General features: G+C 35.8%; 1 protein-coding gene across 2 annotated transcripts in view; it reads right to left on the bottom strand.

Moving 5' to 3' along the window:
- The window catches only part of NPAS3 (neuronal PAS domain protein 3), a 623184-nt gene that overhangs the window by 290474 nt on the left and 310250 nt on the right, over positions 1 to 22460 (bottom strand). For both annotated transcript variants that reach the window (XM_074868268.1, XM_074868269.1), the window contains exon 3: positions 16437 to 16519. In XM_074868268.1, the coding sequence (XP_074724369.1) occupies positions 16437 to 16519 (83 nt within the window). The remainder of the gene's footprint in view (positions 1 to 16436; positions 16520 to 22460) is intronic.

Below are 22460 nucleotides of genomic sequence, written 5' to 3'. Positions count from 1 at the left end.
TGTCATAAATTTCAGCAGGACAAGGTCTTAGGACCACAGCCAGCTTATACATTTCTAACAAAATAAAACTTGTAAGACACAAAGTTTGGGTTGAGGGGTTCCATTTTTTAATATTTGAGAACTTTTTCATTTTGTAAAAAGTATATAGCACTTCTGGAATTTAAGCTAAACACTGAAATGTATTTTCATACCTTCAGTCAGTTCCATATCCTGAAAACTTCTGGCTCAAAATACGCTCAGAAGTTCCTCCTTTCTACTCTTACCCAACTGAAAAACTGTTCTTACTTTCAGAGTAAAAATTTAGTTATGTTCATGTGAGCAACTGAAATAACTCTATTAAATTGTCGTTGTGGCTTTTGTAATCAGTATGGGGTTTTTATTTCAAAAAGAAATGCACCTGAGTGTGTTTCTCAGTTACTCTGACTTCCATTCTGCTAGAATGTTCACTACAAGATTTTGGTCTTTGTAATGTGTTGTAAAAATAGCAGCTATTTGTAGAAAATCTGTATATTCAGTGTTTTCCACATTACGTTAATTTACTGTGCTAGGTGTTCTCGTCTTTTATTTAGACTGAATTTTTAAAATACCATTAACTACATACTGTGGCTCCTGCACCATAAAGTTCATGAAGGAATTTGACTTCAGATGATTAGCTAAAAATTTATCGCGTGTGACCTAAAGGTTTAGCTCTGCAGCAATATTTCAAAATACACAGTATTTATGGAAAAGGAGAGCAAAATCAGAACATTGCCCCATGGCTTACTTATTATTCCACTTCAGGATCTTTTGTAGTATGAATGGTGCTGAGGAGGTCACACAAATTGATCACAAACCTACAATTTTGGTCATAAAGGACTGCATGTATCTTTATGGAGCCATCTTCAATGCCTGCTGAATTCCATAGCCGTATCTTTTTTTCCTGTGGACAGGATGGCCACATAGAAATCGCTGTATTCCCGCCAGTTCTTTTAATCTGCTATTAATACAGTCTGCATTGTTGTTCAGTACTGCTTTCCTGTTTTGAACACCGACAACCAAGAAATTTCACATCTGAACCTTCAGCCTGACAGTACAGAGTGAAACACACATGCATTCAGGTCTGCCTTTCCTTGGGGTACCTGTAGAATACATCCATTAAAATGAATAAAACACACTGTACTTGAATAATCACTAATTAACATAATTTAAAATTTTAATGAAAATAGTAATTTATCAATACATTGGCTGCTACATTAATCAGGAAAAAATATTCCCCCTTCCCTTAAATTATTCACATAAAATTCATGTTAGTTTGAGCTCTTTTGGTGTGCTAATATGTGGGAGACACTCACAAACCTAGTTCTAGACAATTAGGGTTAATTTCTATGCTTCTGCTATAGTCATGAAAGAATGAAAACTTTAACAGGTAATTCACAAAAAAAGCTCTATTTCATAGCTGTGAAATGCCTTCTATTTCTAAAGTTAGCCTTCTTCGTGCTCCAGACATCACATAGGTGGTGTGCTTTAAATGAAATGTTTCTGCCAGAAAATATACGATTCATCTGTAGTAAGAAAACCCAGGAACGAATAAGCTTAATGAAACAGCACAACCAGCAAAATAATAACGCAGAACAGTTTTTAAATGTTTCAATACTTTCCAACAAGAGATTTTCAGGGGAATTACCTCCACAGTTTTATTTTCCTTTTTTCTAATATGAAGTGCTTATTCCTTATGTAATGCATAAAATGCTTTATAAGAAACATGATTATCGTGACAGACACCTGTGGCATCTCTAAAACTGCATGTCACAAATCACAGCAGGACAAACAGGTAAGTAACATTCAAAGTACTAGATATATTAATGACAAACTAAACGAAAAATAAAGGAACTCTATTATTGTACAGAAAAAACAAACTGAGCAGAGGACATTTTCTATTTTTAATTTTATGTCCTTTTTTTCATCTCAGGAGAAGTTTATAAAGACATAACTTATCTGTGTTTTAGTGGACTAAAATAGTAAAAGGTGGGTATTTTACCTTCTCTTCCTCTTATATTCCTCTTTTTTTTTTTTTTTTTTTTAATTTTTTATTTTGAAGCATTTCCCTTTTAAAGTAAACCCAAAACCTCCCTCTGCCAATCAATATAAGCACTGGTTAAAATTAAAACCACACTTCATAAAATCACACCTTTAAGAGAAGTATTATTGTTGTTGTTATTAACAACACTTTAAAATAAAAGTACATAATTGCTAAAACACAATGAAATCCCCGAGGTAGAAGCATGTTAAGCCATATTAGTTCCAAATGACTAACATTTTTATAGTGCTAGCTAAATGAATTAATAATTATTGGCTACTTATTTTAAAGGATTGTCATTTTTTATTTAAAGAGCTATGAAGTACATGCTGAACTGTCAGTAATCCTTCTAGTACCACTCTCTTTTAGAACAGAGGAGACTTCTACAGCCCTGCAGACTTATAAGATCCACTCCAAATAATCCCTATATACCATACAAATTCTATATTAGGAAGAGTTGACCAGAAGTTTTCAAAATACAAACATACAAGCAAAGCTGTGGGGGAGAGATGACAAAAGTAGCACATGTTCATGTCCACAGTCCACTCTCCCTCCCTCTGTGAAGAAATACCTAGTCTATATCTAGTCTACTCAAGGGTAAATCCAGCTCTGGCATTTTGACCACTTAGATCCTTAAACTAAACTCACTGTAAGCGTTAAGTCAGGCTAGAAGTAAATGCTCCACTGATGTGCACACCTACCCTTGAAGGAGATTACAGGCAATTAAGGAAGATGGCTTAAATTTCCTTTCCCAGTTCTTTTACACCTTCATCCTGTAAATGAGGCCAATGTGCTGAGTTTCTCAGTCCTAGAGTGTCCCTGATGTGTCCTTCTATTTCAAACTCTTTGAAAGACAGCCCTCCCATTAGCTTATAAAACTGAAAAGTAGTATTGGATAAAGAATTTTGCTGAAGGAGAAAATACTGGGAGAGGGGGGAGGCAGAAGCCCTCAAGTCTGTCATAGGATTTCCTCACTCTCTCAGATTGGTCTTTGTGGCACAAATGGATTTGGCCTTCACAGGGTTTTGAAACTGGGACAGTATAGGAAGAGAACTTCTTTATTAAAGAGAAGTTATTTCAGGGTTTAGGAACCCACACTGATTCTCCCAGGAGAATGAACAATATTAACAAAGTTTCTTTTCCACATGAGAAAAAACACTTATAAATTCCAGTCCTTTCAGATGGATTCTTATTCTTTTAGCATTTAAAAAATGCTGTCATTTCCTCACTGTGTTGCTGCTTTTTATATGCCTGCATAAGCAGAAAAAACCTTCTACATCACAATCTCGCCATGAATGGGAAGAGCCCTCATACAATCTCACAGGACATCTTTCGACCTAAATTGGCCTTTCAAACATAACAGCACTGCTTCAGAAGACTTGGCTTATCCCTTCAGTGACTGTGCTGGCTGAGATCTCTAACTCATTGGGAATACAGAATCTGCTCAAGGTTGGGAGCCAACTGCTGGTGTAACACTGACAGATGCAGGACCCATATGCCCAAGTCTGGGTAGGATGCCTGTATCACCAGCATCTGGATGTCAGCTTTCCTTTTCTGGCTCTACTGCTGGCTTTGCTGATAAACCCGATTGTCTGTCTGCTGCAGGTCAGCCTGCTGCTGCCCTGTAGTCATGTTTCTTGGATTAGTGAGTGGTTCCTCTCTATTAAGGAGTACTATCTGAGCATAGTATGCATCCCTTAATACTTTCATATGACACTACACATCTAATTCCAGTATTTCTACTGCTGCCGGTGATTTAGGCACAGATGATGAAATCTTGCAGGTGCAGCGAATCTGTAAAATGTGTAAAATGTTCATTCCCCGTCTAGTGGCTGGGGAGCTCTGCTGATACCATCCATTACTTTTTAATCCTAAACAATTTTCTACTGCTAGATATACTGCCAGGAATTGCAAGTGTTAAGATTTGGATGACACCACAAAGACATTTTTATGAAGAGGAAAACACACCACATTAAAATGTTCTACATAGTGAAAAGAAGAATCTATGTAAAAAGTTACCAATATATTGACACCTACTTAGAAATTTGCATGTGTCACCTTTGACAGGCACATTCTTAACACTAAAGAAAAAGCTCTTTAACTGAAATGCTGTGCTCTGCTGTTGCGACTGTTCTTCCTTAGTTGCTTTGAAAAGTATGAGTTTTTTCCCTTTAACTTGAGACTGCAGCAATACCTTAATACTTGGAAGCAAAGCTTGATAATACATCAGGTAAAAAACGGGAAAGGCCACTTTCCATTTACATTCAGAGTCCCCCAAAATCACAGCCTCTCCATGAGGAAGGTCATTCTAAAGCAAGGCTTAAGGGTATACACGCTCCTAAACTCAGCAATAGCAGCTACAGTCAATAATTCATACCCTTATCAGGAATAATCTGTTTGGGAGTTGGGGAAACTTTTGTAGCATGAATGCCAAATACTGCTAATTAGGTGTTGGCAAACACTGAAAATATGGGGGCAGTAAAAAGTCGGTAGCCTAAATATTTAAGGACTAAGACATGAAGCAACCCCCCTTTGTCTCCCACAGCATGTCCCCAACCTAGTGCCGACTGCTGCATCCTAAAATGCAAATGAGGGAGGGCCTAAGTAGACACAAATAAGAATCCCTACAGCACCCTCAATACCAATGCCAGTGACAGAAGCAGCCTTTCTAGAGGAAGCTGTAGTACCTTCTGCTGGTCAGCTACGGGTTTGATCTGTCACAGGTATAGCTTTAGGAGCCTACAACTAGGTGTGCAACTGAAAATATCTATTTTTGTGTGTCAACACATAAAAATGGCTACTTGCAAGAAATTAGATACATAAAACCATGGAAAATTACTTTCATTTTCAGGACAATAAGCTTGGGTTTATAATAAACAAAACGAAGTATTTTTTCCTTATTGATAAACCAATGCAACATTGTATTCTTGTTGAATTGTTCCCTACCTTCTAATACACATTTTTTTAAATTATTATTTATGTTTAGAATAATATCTAGTCCTTTTTCTTCAAAGGGAGGATCATATTCTGTCTTTGATTTTGCTTGACTACATAATTTGTAAACGATGAAAAACCCTGCCTTGATCATTCCTGCTTCAGACAGGTAAATTTAAAAATTAAAAATCCCCACAACAACAACAACAAAACCAAACCAAACCAAACCCCACCCAAAACCAAAACCAAACACAGCAAGCTTAGCAGGACAGTCTTTCAATGAGGTTATTTAAAGTCCCAAACTTTTCATTCTCCAAGTTAACAGAGGGCTTTTTATTTCCAGAATTGTCTGCTGACAGCATACTTTATCTAAATAAACCTGGAAATTGTAAACCACAACAGAAACACATTTTTCTGTAAAATGTTGGTTGCTTTGAATACTGAAACACTGTGTACAGTCTTTCAATTTATGTCTCAGCTATAAGTGACCTTCTTTGAGACCATACAGAGGAAATCTCAGAGTCTCTACAAGTCTGTTACATATTAGGCCTCCACTAAAACTCTGGCTCTGTTTCATTCATTTTTAATAAAACTAACACTTTTTTTCATACTCTGGACTATGCAGCATTTGCTGATAGCCTGAAGAAAGCTGACCAGTCCCATACTGTTAGTGCCTCGATTCTTCCCACTTCCTAAACTACATACAGTAAGAGGAGAGTAAAGAAAAAAAAGAAGACTTTCACCTAATGTTACTTTTGAAAGCAAACAACAAAGTGGTTTTATCAATGGACTAGGAGACAGCTGCTATGGCAAAGAAGGTGTCTTCCATAATGGGGACTCTTCTCTGCTGTAGACCTCTCTTGAAACGTGAGGAGGACTTCTGAATGCTACACACAGACACACACCAAATACAGACTTTTTTTTTTCTCCTTAAAGTGTGCATTAAAGGCAGATAATCCACCACCTCTGTGCTAGAAAAACCATGAATGAAGTCATAAAGATTAACATCTTTATGTTGAGCAGAATATACAATTGAAGGGAAGAACAGAATAACAAATACTAAGCGCAAAGCAAGCCAACGATACACACTTTAAATCACCAGCTACAATACGTAGGAAAGCATTTACAATTCATGAAATCAAACCTGAATTCAATCAGACACTATCAAAGAGGTATAGTCTTACAGTAATGTAAAATAGTACACCTAAATAGTATTCTCCTTAAAATGGAAAAAATGTGAAAGAAGAAAACAATTCATTAGCTAAGTGTTGTGCATAACTAATGAACAGAACTCAGCATCAATGTGCACCTTATGTGACATTATTAAATGTCCCCCAAAGAAAATGTGATACAATATAATTACAATTACCTCACTTCTGGAAATGTTATAATTTGTTTTCATAGTCCCTTTTTATTTTCTGTACAGGTAAAAATTCTAATACAGTAACATTTTAGCAGCAACTCATGGAAAAAAACCACTTTTAATCAACTTTTGAGATAATATACTTCAGAACAGAGAGTATGCTCTACAAGCCTGACTCATTTATTTCAACAATATTTGTATTCCCTTAAATGTTGTGTGCTTTGAAGTCTGTGTAAAGGTGCTTGCACTTACCATGTAAAATCTAGGGGATACAGAACTGCATCTGGGGCTTCAGCTTCTATAGCAGTGGGAGGTTAAACACACTGCTTCTATGTCAATATTTAATTTTTATATTCATTTAGACATCACAATTGCAAAAAAAAAAAAAAAACTATGAAAAAGTGACTAGCAGATAGCTGATATGATGAAATAACTCATAGTTGAAAGCAGCCTTAAACAATAGCATTCACATGAATCTCAAATGTCTGTGCTCCATTTAAGGTTTCTCTGTATGCAGAATCCAACATTACCCCTTGCCAGCTCCCATGGAAAAAGAGAGCACATAGTACTGCCCTTCACTTCTATTGCAGAGGAGTACAGAAGATGTTTAAAGCCCATTTCTAGTGCTTTTTGTTTTCATAAGACCTAAAATGAGGAATATATTAATCTTTGAAACTGTCATCACTGTTTTCAAGAAAGTGAAGAAAAACATCACTGTTAACTTGCACAGCATGCCCACGAAATACACTTTTCCCCATTTTTATTTATTTATATAAAATCAACATCCTTTTCCTTTCCCGATGAATGCTGTGATAGAAAAAAAAAGAAACAAGGCATTCTGAAACCAGGACACTTATTGTCATCACCTGTATCTTTACAAACACCATAGAAGGTATAATTCTTTCTGGTGAACTCACACATTAGTTTATGCTGTCTATACTTTTCAAGCCACCTTACTTCAGAGCAAAATAGGGCTAAACCCCAAATCATAGCTGAATGTATATTCCATTAAATAGAGCTTTGTTGATGTATCTGAAGAAAAATTCCTCCTTTAGTATCTATAGGCTGCAGCAAGTCCTCCATTTGTTTTAATGACCTCTTCCCTCTGTCTGATTCAATACAGCCCACTGGTTATGGAAATGACAACACTCAGCAGGTGACAACAAAACGGTCAACAAACAGTGCTGAGATATGTCATTTTCTTCAAATACTTTCTCAGGAATTAAATGACACACTATGGTATGCTGTGTCCTGCTCAGATCAAATATTTCTTTATTAAATGAAACTGCACGCTTTTATATATACTTGCAGGTTTAAGTGTACTGCTGCAAGCTCTGACTGCAAAACAATTTGCTATTTCCCACCACACCCCCAGACTCCTTTTAGCATATAACCCCTTGGGCAGCAACTGCTAGGATGCTGTACTTTTGCCATAACTCCAGATTGAAAGCCCTGCCCTTATGGAGTCAATCTGACGCGCTTGTTGTGACTGGGACAAATTGGAGCATGCAAATTATCACCTTTCAAGTCTTCTGAACCCAGGAAATCCTCTTTGCTACGTGTTCCAACTAATGGACCCGAGATGTCCCTCATAACAGTGCTGTCTGTGCAACCCCTTTAAACTTTTCAGATTCCAACCTAGCCTTTGTTCCTAGCCCTTCTCAGAAACGTGATATGTATCAGGCTAACCTCCATTATAATTTAAACTGGTGTAAAACCAGAGCCATGTCATAGCATTCAGTGGCATTTACACATTTAAAGTGCAAATGAGCACCCAACAGTGAATAGAGGCCCACAACATAAAATTTCTATTAGAGCATCTTTTCCACCTCCTTTCAGCTTCAAATACTTATCACTACTCTGAATCACTTACACTAGTATAACATGCACGATTAGATTTCTAAAGTTCTAAATAAATTAACATCAGGTATAAGAGTTTACCCTTTTATTACAAGATGATGATCTTCTGAGAAGACTATCAATCTACAAAGTACTTGAGGGAAGACTGCTGATCAAACCTGCACAGATTTCTATGTAGATTATATATTTCGCTGCAGAAAGATGAAATAGCATCTATCCTTAAATCATGAAGAGGAAACTGCTACTGGAGATGCCTTATCCCTGGAAAGGCACACTGAAAAACAAGATACTAGTCTTTTCTTACCAGACAGAGTCCTATGGCTCTTTTCACAATATATCAGCATTTACACTGATTTCCTGCCTTTAAATTGTGCTTTGGTGAGGTGTTTGAGCAGTTAATAACTGGACATTTTGTGTCACCCCAAATTACTCTTTCCAAGTAGACTGCGTGTCTATCTTTTACATAACACTTAGTATCTTGACATCCTCCTGCCTTGGTCAATAGTTTTTTAAGATTTTGTTCCTAATTTAATGTATTTAGAATAATCCAGATTATTTTCTTCGGTCCTGTCCACTTAGAAATTGTATATTTTTAGAAGACTGTACTCCCCTCTGTGTATATGCTACCATCTCTTACTTCATAAATCCATCTTTTTTCTTCAGTTTATATTAAGGCATTACAGCATCCAATTTATTACTGTTATCTCACTGTTTCTGAATGACTAATTTGAACTTTGTACAATTGTCAGCTTTTCTAGATAAAACATGGTTGCATACAAGAATGCTTTTGATTTTGGATAGAGATGTAGATAAAGTGTCTATTTTTCTCCCTTATTTGTTCAATTTCTGGACTGCAGTTTGTTGAGTTGCCCCCTTTGGTTTTGTACCTGAACGCCCTGTATGCCACTTAATCTCAGGAAGAAAACTGGTAAAAATAGGCAGTACATGTCAATTATGAGATTCAGATGCAAAATTTAAGTTTACAAAGTAGACTAAACGTGTGCCTTATAGAAATCATTCCCTCACAGAGGTTTATATGGTCTCCAAGCCTTCAGTTCTGACTTGCTATTCCTCATTTTGTCGTGGTGCATTATGCACAGCTCCTCACTGCCAAGAGAAAGTTTAGGATCACTTTGCTGGGTGGTTTGATCTGTAACAGCTATTTCCTCTTAGTTAATCCCTTAACTTCCACTTTATTTTTGGCTACTGCTGCATAACTTAGCCTCTACTTCATCCCAAAAACCTTTACTTTCAGACAGCACAGCTCTATGCTCTTCAACATATCCTAAGTTTTGTTGGCGTTTTCACATTTTCCTCTTTTTGCCTGCCTTTGACACATGCTAACAGAGGTCAGTTGGTAGACTACCCCTTTAATCCAATGCAGACTGCAAGAAGCTGAACGGTCTCGTTTGTGCTCACAAAGTGTACCACTGACATCATCATTAGCAACTGCCCTTCACAAATCTCCAAGTCAGTAGAAGTCTTTTCTGCTAACACCTTTTACAGCCTGGAAAAATCCTCCATCAGCACTACCATCTGCTGCTTCCTCACCTTTAGTCTCGTGTCACTGTTTCTGTGTTGACTAGTGTTATACAGCGATAACCTCATTATGTAATACTCAGAGCGACTGAAAATAGCAAATGAGAAGATAAATCTTCTCCCTAATATTTTATAACACTCCAACACTTTCTGTCTATTTTCCCACTTTTTTCATCTTCTTGTCAGATGGGGCTCCCTGTAATAATTCAAATATTGGAAGAAATTAGATTTCCACTCAGCTATAGCCTAGCCAGCCACAGAACTACCTCTGAACTTAATGTCAACTTGTACTTGTTTTTCTACTTCTTATATCTAATTAAAACACTCCAAAGTTTTACAATACTCAAACATTTGTGGGGGAAGACAAATTTTAGAATGATGTATTTTTTTGTTCAATTATGATTATCCATACTGTTTGGCTGATTTTAATTCCTAACAGTGTGCTTACAAGGCAAAGTAGTAGTACTTGTTTTCACTACAGGAGAAACTCCTGTTTTTCCATGACACTGTTAATTGTACCTTCATCCACAATCATTCATTACTGCAAAAATGTATGTAACTTGCTCTGTTCACTAATCTCCACTTTGCCTTAACAAAAAAGATTCACAGGTTTTGCACAATCTAAACTGGTTGCATACTGAACATGCATATCTGTAATGTATGGAAAACTTTACCATCATGCTCTCCAGCAAGAGGTTTTTAGAAAAAATAAATAGTGTTGGTGTCTTGTTATATTCTAATCTAGTTATAGGTAAATAGCAACATCTGCCAAACATGACTAAATATTGTAGTGAAATTGTATAGTGAATTCTTTCGACTTTTTGTCTATTCCAAACTTGATAGAATACCATTGTCCTATAGAGAATGTCAATAGTGCTGCAAAAATAATAACAGAAATGGAGGAGAAGATCCATCTGGACAAGAGAGAAAAAACTCTGATATGAAAGTTTCCCTCACATTAGGTATTTGTTTCTACGCTTTCTATGTTTGAAAACATTCATGTATAAACTGGATGGTAAAACTGCATTAACTTCAGGAGAATCTGGAAACAATTTCCCAGTAACAACTTCCATTTTTTCTGGTTGAATATGGGAAAAAGCCTTTTGTTTTGTTTTGTAGCTGTTAAGATATTAACAGTATTTGTTAGCATTCAGTTGATCATTCATGTGACTGAGTACTTCTGAGAGTATCTATCACATGTATGATTCAATCTGTTATTTGCAGCTATTACACAACTCAGACAGTGTGATCGGATCAGCCTCTAGAACATAACTACAAAACCAACTTGCTTTTAGTTTAGGAGTGCAGGTGGATGGGGTAAGTAGCTACCTGTGAACAGAAGACTAACCGTTAGAGTGGTCACTTGGAGTGAACAGACTGATATTAATTTTCCTTTTTCCTGAGAAAATTTAAGCTTATCTGACACGCTCCAGAAAATAACCCAGTGACCCAGATATAGTCTAAGATACTCTATATGGTAGTGGCATCACCTGAAATAATTCACTAGAAACCAGAGATGTTGCATTCATCCCACACATTTACCTCAGAGTTAATAAGGGACCCACTCTGAAGAACAGTAGTATACTATGTTGACATATTTGTATAGTTTCATGTTATTCTTATTATTTCAGTGCTGGATGCATTAATAAAAGAAAAGTAATAATAATAAAAAAAGAACATAAAACTATTAGAATGAGGGATATCTTCCAATTGTTCACAATGCTAACAATTCATCAGGCTTCTTATGTCCATAGACTGTGGGTGGTTTGTTTGTTTGTTGACTTTACGTACAGAAAAGCTGAAACATCATCAATCAGCTTAATAACCTGTAGCTTCTCTATAGGATGGAGGTAAAGACACAATTAAATCTCCATGAAGTTCCATCCACAAGCTAATGTTTCCAGTGGAGTGAAAAGGATGTGACGTATGTTTACAGAACATGAAATTGCCTTTCATTCATGGAAAGCCTGGGACCACTGCATGGAGTAAAGCCAACTTGCAGCATTTGAGCCATATATAGCTTCCAAGTAGTGCAAATTCTGCTTCCATTCTAGGACTACATTACATGATCATGTCTGGGCTGATACGGAGGCTGTGAGGAAGTCATTAGGGATTTACAGCCCTTGTGCATACTACAGATGACTTTGCTGGGTCATCTTGGACAACACTACACATCCACGACAGGTATCCTCTCTGAACTGCGAACCACTCCATCCAAGCTAAGGGGTTTGTATAGTGTGGCTCTTGACTCGATGGTGAAGAATACAGCCTATTGGGTCAGAATGTTTACGCTGAGACTGTCTTTGATCTTAATAGGAACCTGATTTCTTTTTCCCCTCGAATCTGATATTGCAATTACAAAGACCTTCGTTAATCACTAAACACTTTCTTATTGGAGAAAAAGGTACAATATGAAGTAAAAGGGAAATGTGAAATGTGAGTCTCAAAATCTCCAAGATAACATTCAACAAGGCTTAGGAAAAGCTTCTAGGAAGGTAGATGGGCCCCTTTATGGAACAGATGGAGAATTCAGTGATTGTCATCCACTTGTAAATCACGGGTGCACAACAGATCTTGCTACGGGACTGAATTGTTCATGAGATTGGTAGTTGGGTGTTTGAGCTTTTTTTCCCTGTCTAGTTCAGTAGTTCAATTCTATCAGAAGTATGTAATGGGCAAATAGCTGGCCAACAACTATAGGGACATCTTTCATCCATTTTGATTTTGGGTTTGGTTGGGTGTTTTTTTGAAACTCATGCTAGAAATCTCCATCACAATGGTTATTCATGACAGTGCTCATCACTGACCAGTCTACCAAAAAAAAAAAAAAAAAGACAGTTGCACTGACACTTCAGTATCTCTGCGATTTAAGGATTTCTTCACACAAAACTAGGTAGAGGTAGGACAGTATAGACAATTTAAGACAACTAGTACCTAAGTTACTGTGTATGGTAATATAATGCTATATGAAAGTGTTATAATTTCTTAACAGTTGAATAGGCACTGCCGAAGCAAAGAATGCAATTATGAAAGTTATCACTCTTGTATGCAGGAATACAAAACGTGTACGACTTGCTACAGTTCAGATACACAGTTCTATTAATATTACTAATAGCATTTTTCTATCCTATCCTGACTTTAAAACTATTCCATTGTGTTTAATTCCAAATATTGTTTAAGAAGGCATTGGTATTTTTAAAGGAATAAATATATATTTTTTAAATTTAAATTTTATTTGAAAATACTGTACATTTTACTTTTAATTGGTTTACAGTTCAAATTGTAAGGTGTGTTCTTTTTTGTTCAAGAATTTTAAAAGCAACTGATTTAAATATGCAAAATTATCTTGAGTTGTTCACACGTGAACTTAAAAGCCATGCAACACAGGAAAATTAAGTAATTATGCCTCCAAGTTATTTACTGCAATTAAGCTCATTTATCATATGCAAATTAGTGCAAACTGGTCTCATTAGTTACTAAATTACTCAATATGAGCTGAACAATGTAGCACTCCAGTTTGTAATGAAAAATCCCTGTAGAGGCAAGCAGTATCAATTAAGCTAATTTGCATATGCAAATATATTCACTAACTTTCCCTTTTCTCTATATTTAGTTCTACATTTCCTGATCATTCTTGATTATATGAAGAATATGGGGTTACTGACCCTTTTCCACACCTTCTCAGTAGCAATGAAGTTACTGAAAAAATCCAGGGCCCCTAAAAACCTGTTAATAATCTTGTTAATTTTTACAACCAGTTTCAGCCAAATTTTTGAATAGCTGGCACCAGAAGTAATCTTTTTTACTGTATTTAATAAACAAATATAAAATATATGTACAGAAATGTAAAACTGAGGATGTCTTTACTGAAGTCTATTCTCATAATAACACCACTTTGCAGAAGAATGTAGAATATAAGAAAGCACACAATTTGGCTCAATAGGAACCTGATTTTTTTTTCAGATCACAAATCTTTAAAAAAATTAATTAACATATTGCCATTTTCTATTTTTCTTCTCTATTACAAGCTTTTCTATTGTTCATCATTCAGGTGATTTTACTTGGAAAACATTTGAAAGACTTTTTGCCCCGACATGAAGATGTTGATATAATAGCCGTTGAGCCTTCATGTTTTTGGTGTCTTTTCTTCCACAAGCACACAGTGGATAGCATCTTTGGCTTCAAACCTACCGTGGCAATCTCTTCAGCATAATATACAGCAATTGGCTGTGGCTTGGAAATTTTTTGACATGACTAACTGACACTACTTGCTTGGAGAATCAAGATGTGCCTACATTTCTGTTTTTACAATATCACTATAAATAAACTATATCCACTTATTTTAAACATACTGTATTATGCTTCTCATGTGTCTGTCAATAAATTTTGAAGTATCAAAATATTAGAAGGATTAGAGAGGCTCCTTAATTTCTGAGTTTACACTTAACCCAGTCTTCAAAATATTAATAGCAAAAGGGATTAAACAAACTAACTATTAACTCAACTTCCTCAGATAGCAGACTCTAAAATCAAACACTGGTATTCCCAAGGTATAATCAAGGTTGTTTACTTCACTTGCAAACAATACGTATCACAATACTGCTTTGAAAATAATTTCTAGGAGCAGCAGACTAAATGAGAAGTTGTTAGAACAACATTTCACCACAGAATCTGTCTGATTGTTGTTTCACAAATCATTTTCTCATCTGGAGGTTATCTTTCTACCTATAAGGCCACAAGGCCGTATTCTGAAGTTTGTTCTGATCTGTTAAAAGTGGCACATTTGAAGCATGGCCTAGACTTTCGTTCCAAGTGTTGATTACTCTGCTAAAATAAGACAAGATTTTAACATATCATGTTAAACTTGCCACCATTATTAATTAATTTTGTCCTTTATCCATCATCAACAGTCTACGCTCTTTTAAATGTCAGAGTAGAACTTTCAATTATCAATTGAGAGATTAATGGGAGTAATTTGGTAAAAGCACCACCCTCTCTGAAAAGGCCACACCTCAACAGATATTCAATAGGACGCTGATAGTAATTTTGACTGAAAATCCTCAGTTACAGATACAAGTGCAATAGAGGTTTTTTACTAGTCCTTTGATAAAGTTATATCCTGAAAACACCTGAATTTATCGCATATAAGTACAAAAAATAAAAAACAAAAGGGCAATGTAGCTTAACTAAGTAATCACTGATTGTTTTAATATCCAATACTGAAAAACTCAAACATCAAGTAGTTTTCAAAGTGGCCATCCTTGGTTTTTACATTTTCATTCATAAAGGGTCATACCTAACACTTAAGGAGCATATATCAGCCTCAATGAGTTTTTATCTAGGTATTTGTTATAATTCATATTGTAAAAAACATACCTTTAGGATATATAGTACATGTTTACACACTCAAAACAACACACTGACAAATTTCTTATTTTTTTCTACATTTATGAGACAGCATAATAGCATTTCTGTCTAATATGCAAACACAGGGCTGTGGGTACTGGTGCAGATATCTTTATACCCTAACTATAACACAAGTATTTGCTCACATAATCAAAAACTTGACCTAAACCTCTACCAAGGGTGTACAACTAAGTAAATAATTTGTGATTTTTGTGCCAAAGAGAAATTCATTCTACTACTTAATTTCATGTTTTCATAGTTTTCCTAAAATTATCTTTGTTGCTATTCTGCATTTAGTTACTTCATAAAGATGTGAAAAATCTGACATTATCCATAGTGCTTTTGAATGCCACAGCTGAGGTAGTACAGAGAGATAGCTCTCAATCATTTCAAATTAAGTGGAATATTTCTCATGATAATATCCTAATTTACCTCTTTCATACCTCTCAAAAGATAATACACCAAGCACTATATTTGCATTGAGAAACTGTGTACATTGTTAAATAAGAGTAGTTATTCAGTGCCACACTCTGAAAAGACTACATGGGGTTTATTTCCATAGTGCTGGGTTTTTGCCGTGCTGACAAAACACATCACATTTTGTTCTTAACTGCTTCTGCTCCATGTTTGATTACCGCAGCCTAAGAAAGGTTGCAGTAACCCTAACAAAACAAAGCATGCATAAGAATGTTTCCATCAGGTCACTGTTTTTTCAGTTTAATCTTCCTGGAATATAATGACTTGTACAGTGTGACTAACTTCTTTGACAAATATCAGATTAGTTTTTATCCCATAGCAAAGGAGACCTAAGAGGCATGCTGCTGTTCATTTTTTTCTCTTTGCAGATTGTCACAAATTTGTGATATATAATTGTGACAACTGAGATATCAGGGAGGAAAGCAGTGCACATAAACCAAAGGGGGGGGGGGGGGGGGGGGGGGGAAGCCTGAATCTATATGCGACACATAAGGCAAATCAAATCAACAACACAAAATACTGTTTTGTGCACGCATACATACAAATACATAAAGGCATTCTGTGAGCAAACACCTAATGCACAGTTCTAAACAACAAAATATTGTGATTCATCTAAATAATACTTGCCCTCCCTCTCATTAACATTCTCCCCATGGGCTTTCTAAAAAGAAGGAAATATGAGCTTTTTTTTAAAAAAAAATCTCATTAATATAAGAGCTGACAACAATACTATTCAAATTATTGGCAGAAATATGACTAGCTAGTTATTTTGATTTTTCTTGGAAAAGCCATCTTTTTTACCTGTAAAATATGACTTCCCAAATGTGATTCAAATACTTCAATGGCAAGGGCACTGGGACTTCTCCTGCGCTGGGCACCTATAACTGAATAAAAAACAGTTATGTTGCAAGGTCTACACATTCATTTCTAATGCATCCCTGATCATACCATTTGTCGTTAACTATTTAAATATGTTTCACGTTTTATACACCAGTGTTAATTTCAAATTTGCCTTGCATATAGTAAATAAAATTCATACATAATTCTCGGTGACTCAAATTTGAAGGATAATATTTTTTTTAGAAAAGCTATTTAAATGTCCAAGAACTCTGGAAATTATTTGTTTATTCAAATATAGCTTAGGTCCCTGTATAAGGTTTTTTGGTACACGGTGGTGACAGCTTACAGAATTTAGTGAAAAATACTATTGAAAAAGAGGCTACACATAACGTAAATGTTTTGAAATGTGGGGATGAGAACTCAATATTACTCAGGAATTAGGAAGATATGAGAGATTTATCTGAACATGTTATTTTTCTTATTTGAAACTTAAAAGAAGTAAACACAACATTAAAAAGCAACATCTGTAAACACATCTGAGACATCAAAGTTATTGCTATGCATAGGGAACTATTGTAGAATCCCAGATATCCATGTCAGTTGCTGGAATAGGTACTTGAAACTTCAGCTTCTATATTTAAATTATATAGTTTAAAAGCACAAAGTGCATAACAGTTATGTTTCAAAGGCAGTAGTAACTACAAAAAAGGCTGACAAATCATAAACCTAATATTTCATCAAACTCTATGCCAGGAGCACAAAGCCAGCAATTGAGTCTGCATATAGCCAAATCTACTGCAAGCTGAGGTTTCTTCTTAGGTCTAGGCTGTCTTTGCCACATGACCAGAGAAAGCTAGAGCACAGAAAAGAGGACACAGGGCTGCAAGAACCTTCCCTTCCTTTCTCATCTTGGTGCCAAAGCCAGGCATATCCATAGCAGAGAGGAGAGGTGAAGTTCATTCTGCACCCTTTTAAAGTGTGTACAAAACCGTTTACATCCAAAGACCCTGATAGTCCAATGTCTCTGGAACCATCACAGCACTAGTGCATCTTTACATATTGCTCTTTTTACAATGCATGATAAGAAAAACAAAATAACAAGGATCCACTAAAACAAGCAGAATGGATGACTGCCATTACTGAACAGGCTAATTTAACACCAATGAAAACAAAACACAGGCAACAATTTCTTAGTCTTCTATGATACCGGCTGCCAAACATGATACCAGTAAGCAAAGATAAATGCCAAGTAACGATAGTCACACTGACCTAAAAACATAATATCGTTCCTTATTGATGCTTCATGTAATTTCCTTGCAGGAAATTCTAAGCTATTTACACTAGGCAAACAGGTGACTTCACTGCTAATAGATTCAGGCAATAGCTCATAATTACAAATGGTGACTGCTGTAGAGCCAGTATTTTCTAAGTCCTCCTCTTTTCTCTGAAGGTATTCAAGGACATAGATGATAACAACTTAAAGCGAAAAGTCTTCTTCTAGACTTCTGCTTTACACTGCAACTGAAGTTGGTAACAGATCAATTGCTGTACTTTTTTTTTTTTTTTTTAACATTAGTTAGTACAGTAACTGACCAGACATATGAACATATTATTCTTTTACAAGTTTTAGGTACTTAGTCTTGTATTTTTCTATATTGGCCTTCTGATTCTAAATAATTTTGCTTCTCTCTGCATTGCCTCATCTTTTCTATAGCTGCAGTGATGCCTACTATAAACAGCAATGCTTATTTCATGAAAAAAAAAGCGCACATTAAATTTTCTAGCAACTCAGACTCCTTTAACTTCCCTTTTTGCAGATAGACTTAAAAATGATCCTCCTTTTATCCTTACTTTGCCTCCAGATATGTTATCAAACATTTGCTTAAACTTGAGTTGTACCTACATTTCTGAGAGAAACTTTAGGTTTAGTTGTGGGCCTAAACAAAATATACAGCACTGTAAAAATTATCAGTATTCCCACTATGATTGCTATCACTTAGCACCGTGCTTTGTATGGTCATTTCATTTATAATCTACCAGAAACAAAAAGGAAATTCTCAGTTTTGGCCTGCTAGGCAATGCTTCATAGTAGTCTCCATAAGAGGACTGCAAAAAGCAAAAAACCCTGAAAAAAACAAAAAACCTCCCCAAAATCCTTTAGGTCCTTTCATTCTTCCACCTAGACTGTGTTATATTTTCGACTCATTGTCTGAACACATCACCATTTCAAATTTGCCTTCCAATCAATTTTCTGTTTCCTGTCCCGTATCCTTCCTTTACAATCCCCTAGCATTTTAAAGTTTATCCATTACATATTGAATATAGTTTCCAGTTCTATGATAATTGTTCCTTGCAGGTTTTTTAGCATGTGAGTATCATGACTTGAATGAAGAGCATGAAGACAGTGCAACACTTTAAAACCATATCTAACTTTAAATTATATTTACAGGTAAGTCATCGGTTCTGCATACTTGGGACACTCTCAGTTCTGTAGCTCAAATGAAAATACTTCAAAGGTCAGTGAGTTAACTAGAAAACAGGAGAGGGCCAAATCTTAGCTTTAAAATTTGTCAATTAAATCCGCTATCGAGGCCTGCATCTTAGTGGCCGGTATACACTGGTAGACAAATATCTTGTAGTACTTTCCTGCCATTCAGTTCATTGACATTTTTATAGCAGAACTCTTTGATTTATGTGTCTTGCACTTGCTCAGGTGATGTGGGGTTGTAATGACAGTTCCTAATTTTACAACCAGCATAAATATGTTAAACAGAAAACCATTTTGCTTCTGGTAGCCATACTGTGACTCTTTTCCGGTAGCTGAAGAGATGTTAAATTTTTTTATTTCATTCATTTCCCTAACTATCATTCTTCATATTTTGAGGAATAAAACAAGAACACTGAATCTAGATTAAGGGACTCAAACATTTTATTTGATCTTCTGACTCCATTTCTTCATTATTTTACTTACTCGAGCTTTCAATATTTCTTGATACCTATCTGCATCAGAAGAAATACACCATTTGGGGTATACAAATGCATATCACATCGATACCTTTCAAAAACATGGCAATCTCACAGTCCAATCACAGCACAAAGCCTCTTATTTGTACTGAATGGATTTTTGGCATGACAATAGATGAAAGGAAGTCATAGACTGAAACGGTTGGATTAAAAAGCAGGCCCCGATGTTATTTTATTCTAAAATTTCAAAACAGAAACTATAAATACTGAACTGGCCTCCATCACACAAGCCACAGCCAGTCATCTCTAAATCTCTCACCCTGTAGATGGAACCATCAGCAGCCACAGCTCAGCTGCTCACAGAAATCTTGGAAAGCAAGGGATTTATATCACAACATCTATAAATCAAAGTGGCTCAACAACCTTCACAGACCTAAAGATCTGGATGCACATATTTTTTAAAAAATGTGGATTCCTTTTTAAATGCAGAGTCTTTACAGAAACAAAGTACTGCATGCATGAAATACATGTCTTCTTTTGAGTAACAGGAAGTAGGGGAAATTAGCATGCGGAGAAGGCTGAAGCATGTGTACCAAACTGCAACAGGAGTCACAAAGGAAACAAGTTCCAAACTCAGGTTAAATTCTTCCTCCCAGTTTCTCCTGTGTATGAACAAATGTCTTCTAAATAGGCTTTTTCACATGTGGTCATATTTTGTACATTTAATTGACAAAGTTTAAGGTTTGAATGCACAGTTGTTGTGGTTAATCAAAATGTTGACTGAACCAGTATTTGTATTAAATATTGACTGTTAATAGTGACAAGAAGATAGAAAGATTGTTTTCACAAACACACTTTGTAGTGCTGGAGCAGAGGAATCTGTCTACTAAAATCTTTTAACTTTCCATGGCATTGGACCATGACTTTTACTATCCAGACTGACATGTCTATTCCTGGCATAGGATTATTCCATAACAAGCTATTAACAAGGAAAAAATTCTAACTGCTCACTAATTCCTCTTTAAATTTCCTCCCTCAATGACTAATCTGTCTATGCATGAGGTGAAGGAAGAACCACATCCCTTTCAGTGTATCTTGGGGGCAGTCTAAGCATGCTTAATGCAATCTCAAGAGCGTTCGTAATTGTGCTAGGAAGAGTGGAAAACTATGGAAAAGAAAAATGTAGACTGCCTAACAAAGATTTCCATGCATCCTAAAGAGAGAGGATTTCCTCTTAAACTTATTTCTAAGGTACTGGAGCATAGAATGGCCAAAGACTGATGTTAACTGTGACTTTCTACTAGTGAAGACAGAGTTCTAATTAAGCAGAAGCAGTATTCCTTGATCACTAGCAGTGAAAGCAAGTATCACCAGCACAATAATCAGTTTCCCCTGCAATACTTTTGTGAGACTTTACATGCCACCTTTCAACATAAACTGGGTTTTGTGGAAAGTTTGGTAAAATTCAGACCAACAGTTTTTAAATTCTGTTGTTCTGACAATAGTTTAAAACTGGTTTTAAAAACTATACTGAAGTTTTTAATTAATTCCCCTGAACTATTGTTTACTTATAAAAGTTTTTTCTCAGCCTCAAAATCCTTATTTTTCCGTTTCACTGTTGACTTTTCTGAGTAGCAGCTTTCTGAATGCTTGGAAGCAGTGGTGGACATAGGAGCATCCCGCTACATTTTTTTAGGTAATCTGCTGCCTGAAAAATTATAAAAAAACCCAGAGCTCACGTTTCACTTTTTGGTCTTGAAAAGCTCTAATCATGACTGCCAATAAAGTCAGACTTTAATTAGCAAAGCCTGAGCAGATCTACATAAATATGAAAGTTTATAAACACCCCACCAAAAAGAGCATTATCCATTTTATGTAACCGTATCAGGCTAATTGCATAGAAGCTTCACATAGGGTTGGCTAATATTTCTCCCTGTAGGTATCAACAAAATACATGATCATTTCAGATGAGAAAGCATAAGAACTGTGGCTATCTTTTAAGTATTCTTTTCCAGAGTTCAACACTTTTTGTTTCCAAGTAGAAAAAAGGTCTATAGAAATTACAATACAATTTCTAATGCATGTGCCTTGGTGTAAAGTAGATTCTACATGAAAATTTACCTTTTGTTATTTCTAGAAACCCCAAATGCTCATGAAAGTACAATGCAGGTGAATGTGATAATCACAGTGGTTTTACAGGAAGAGGTGAGATGTCATCTTAAAACCTTGGGGCTTTCCTATGAGATGTAACAAGTAATTTGGAAATGCCTAAAAGCTGTGTTTTAGAAAAGGCAGGGCACTGACCAAGGGGCTAAACTGAACAACAGAAGGTGCAATGTCAGGAAGGACAAAGTGTAACCAACATTAGGATCAGAAACAAAGGCCAGTGTTTATGTACGCTAACATCCACCAAAGCTTTTGTGTTTAATGAATTCTTTTCCTTCACACTTTATACCTTGCAATAGATATGCTCTTTTCCATTGATTGTTCTTTGCTATCCCATTTATGACTGATTCTAAGTTTTGAAAGAAATCTCCAGCAAAAGTGAACTCCTCTGCCTAACACGTATGTTGAGGACATAAGGCAGAGATGATATGTATTCATATCCTGATCTGAAGTGAGATGAATGATAGGCAACCAGCATGATGTAAGCAGAGCTGTTGCCCTCTGATTTGGAAAGGGTATCCAAAAAAATTAAATGATGTCACCAGTCTATCTCACCGTAAGCCATCATATGATCCAAAATTTAGGTCTCTTATCCACCTTCACAGATGGGAAGAAGAAATAAATCTCAGATGGAGTCGCAACATATGTGGAAAAGTATTTTATCTTGGTTTAGTAAAGCTATGGGAATCATTAATGCTGTGCCATTACCAACTAAGTATCACAGCAATAAAGTATCAGAAAAAAATTTGTCACAAAGGACTACGTGTAAGATGCATAATGCAATATATGATAATCAACTTACAAACCTAACAATGGCATTTCAAATCTATTTTTTGTGGACACGAATGCCTATTA

Source organism: Strix uralensis, chromosome 4 (assembly GCF_047716275.1).
Source record: "Strix uralensis isolate ZFMK-TIS-50842 chromosome 4, bStrUra1, whole genome shotgun sequence".
Classification (NCBI taxonomy): Eukaryota; Metazoa; Chordata; class Aves; order Strigiformes; family Strigidae; genus Strix; species Strix uralensis.
The sequence above is the reverse complement of the archived record's forward strand: the minus strand, read 5'-3'. Positions and strand labels throughout refer to the sequence as shown.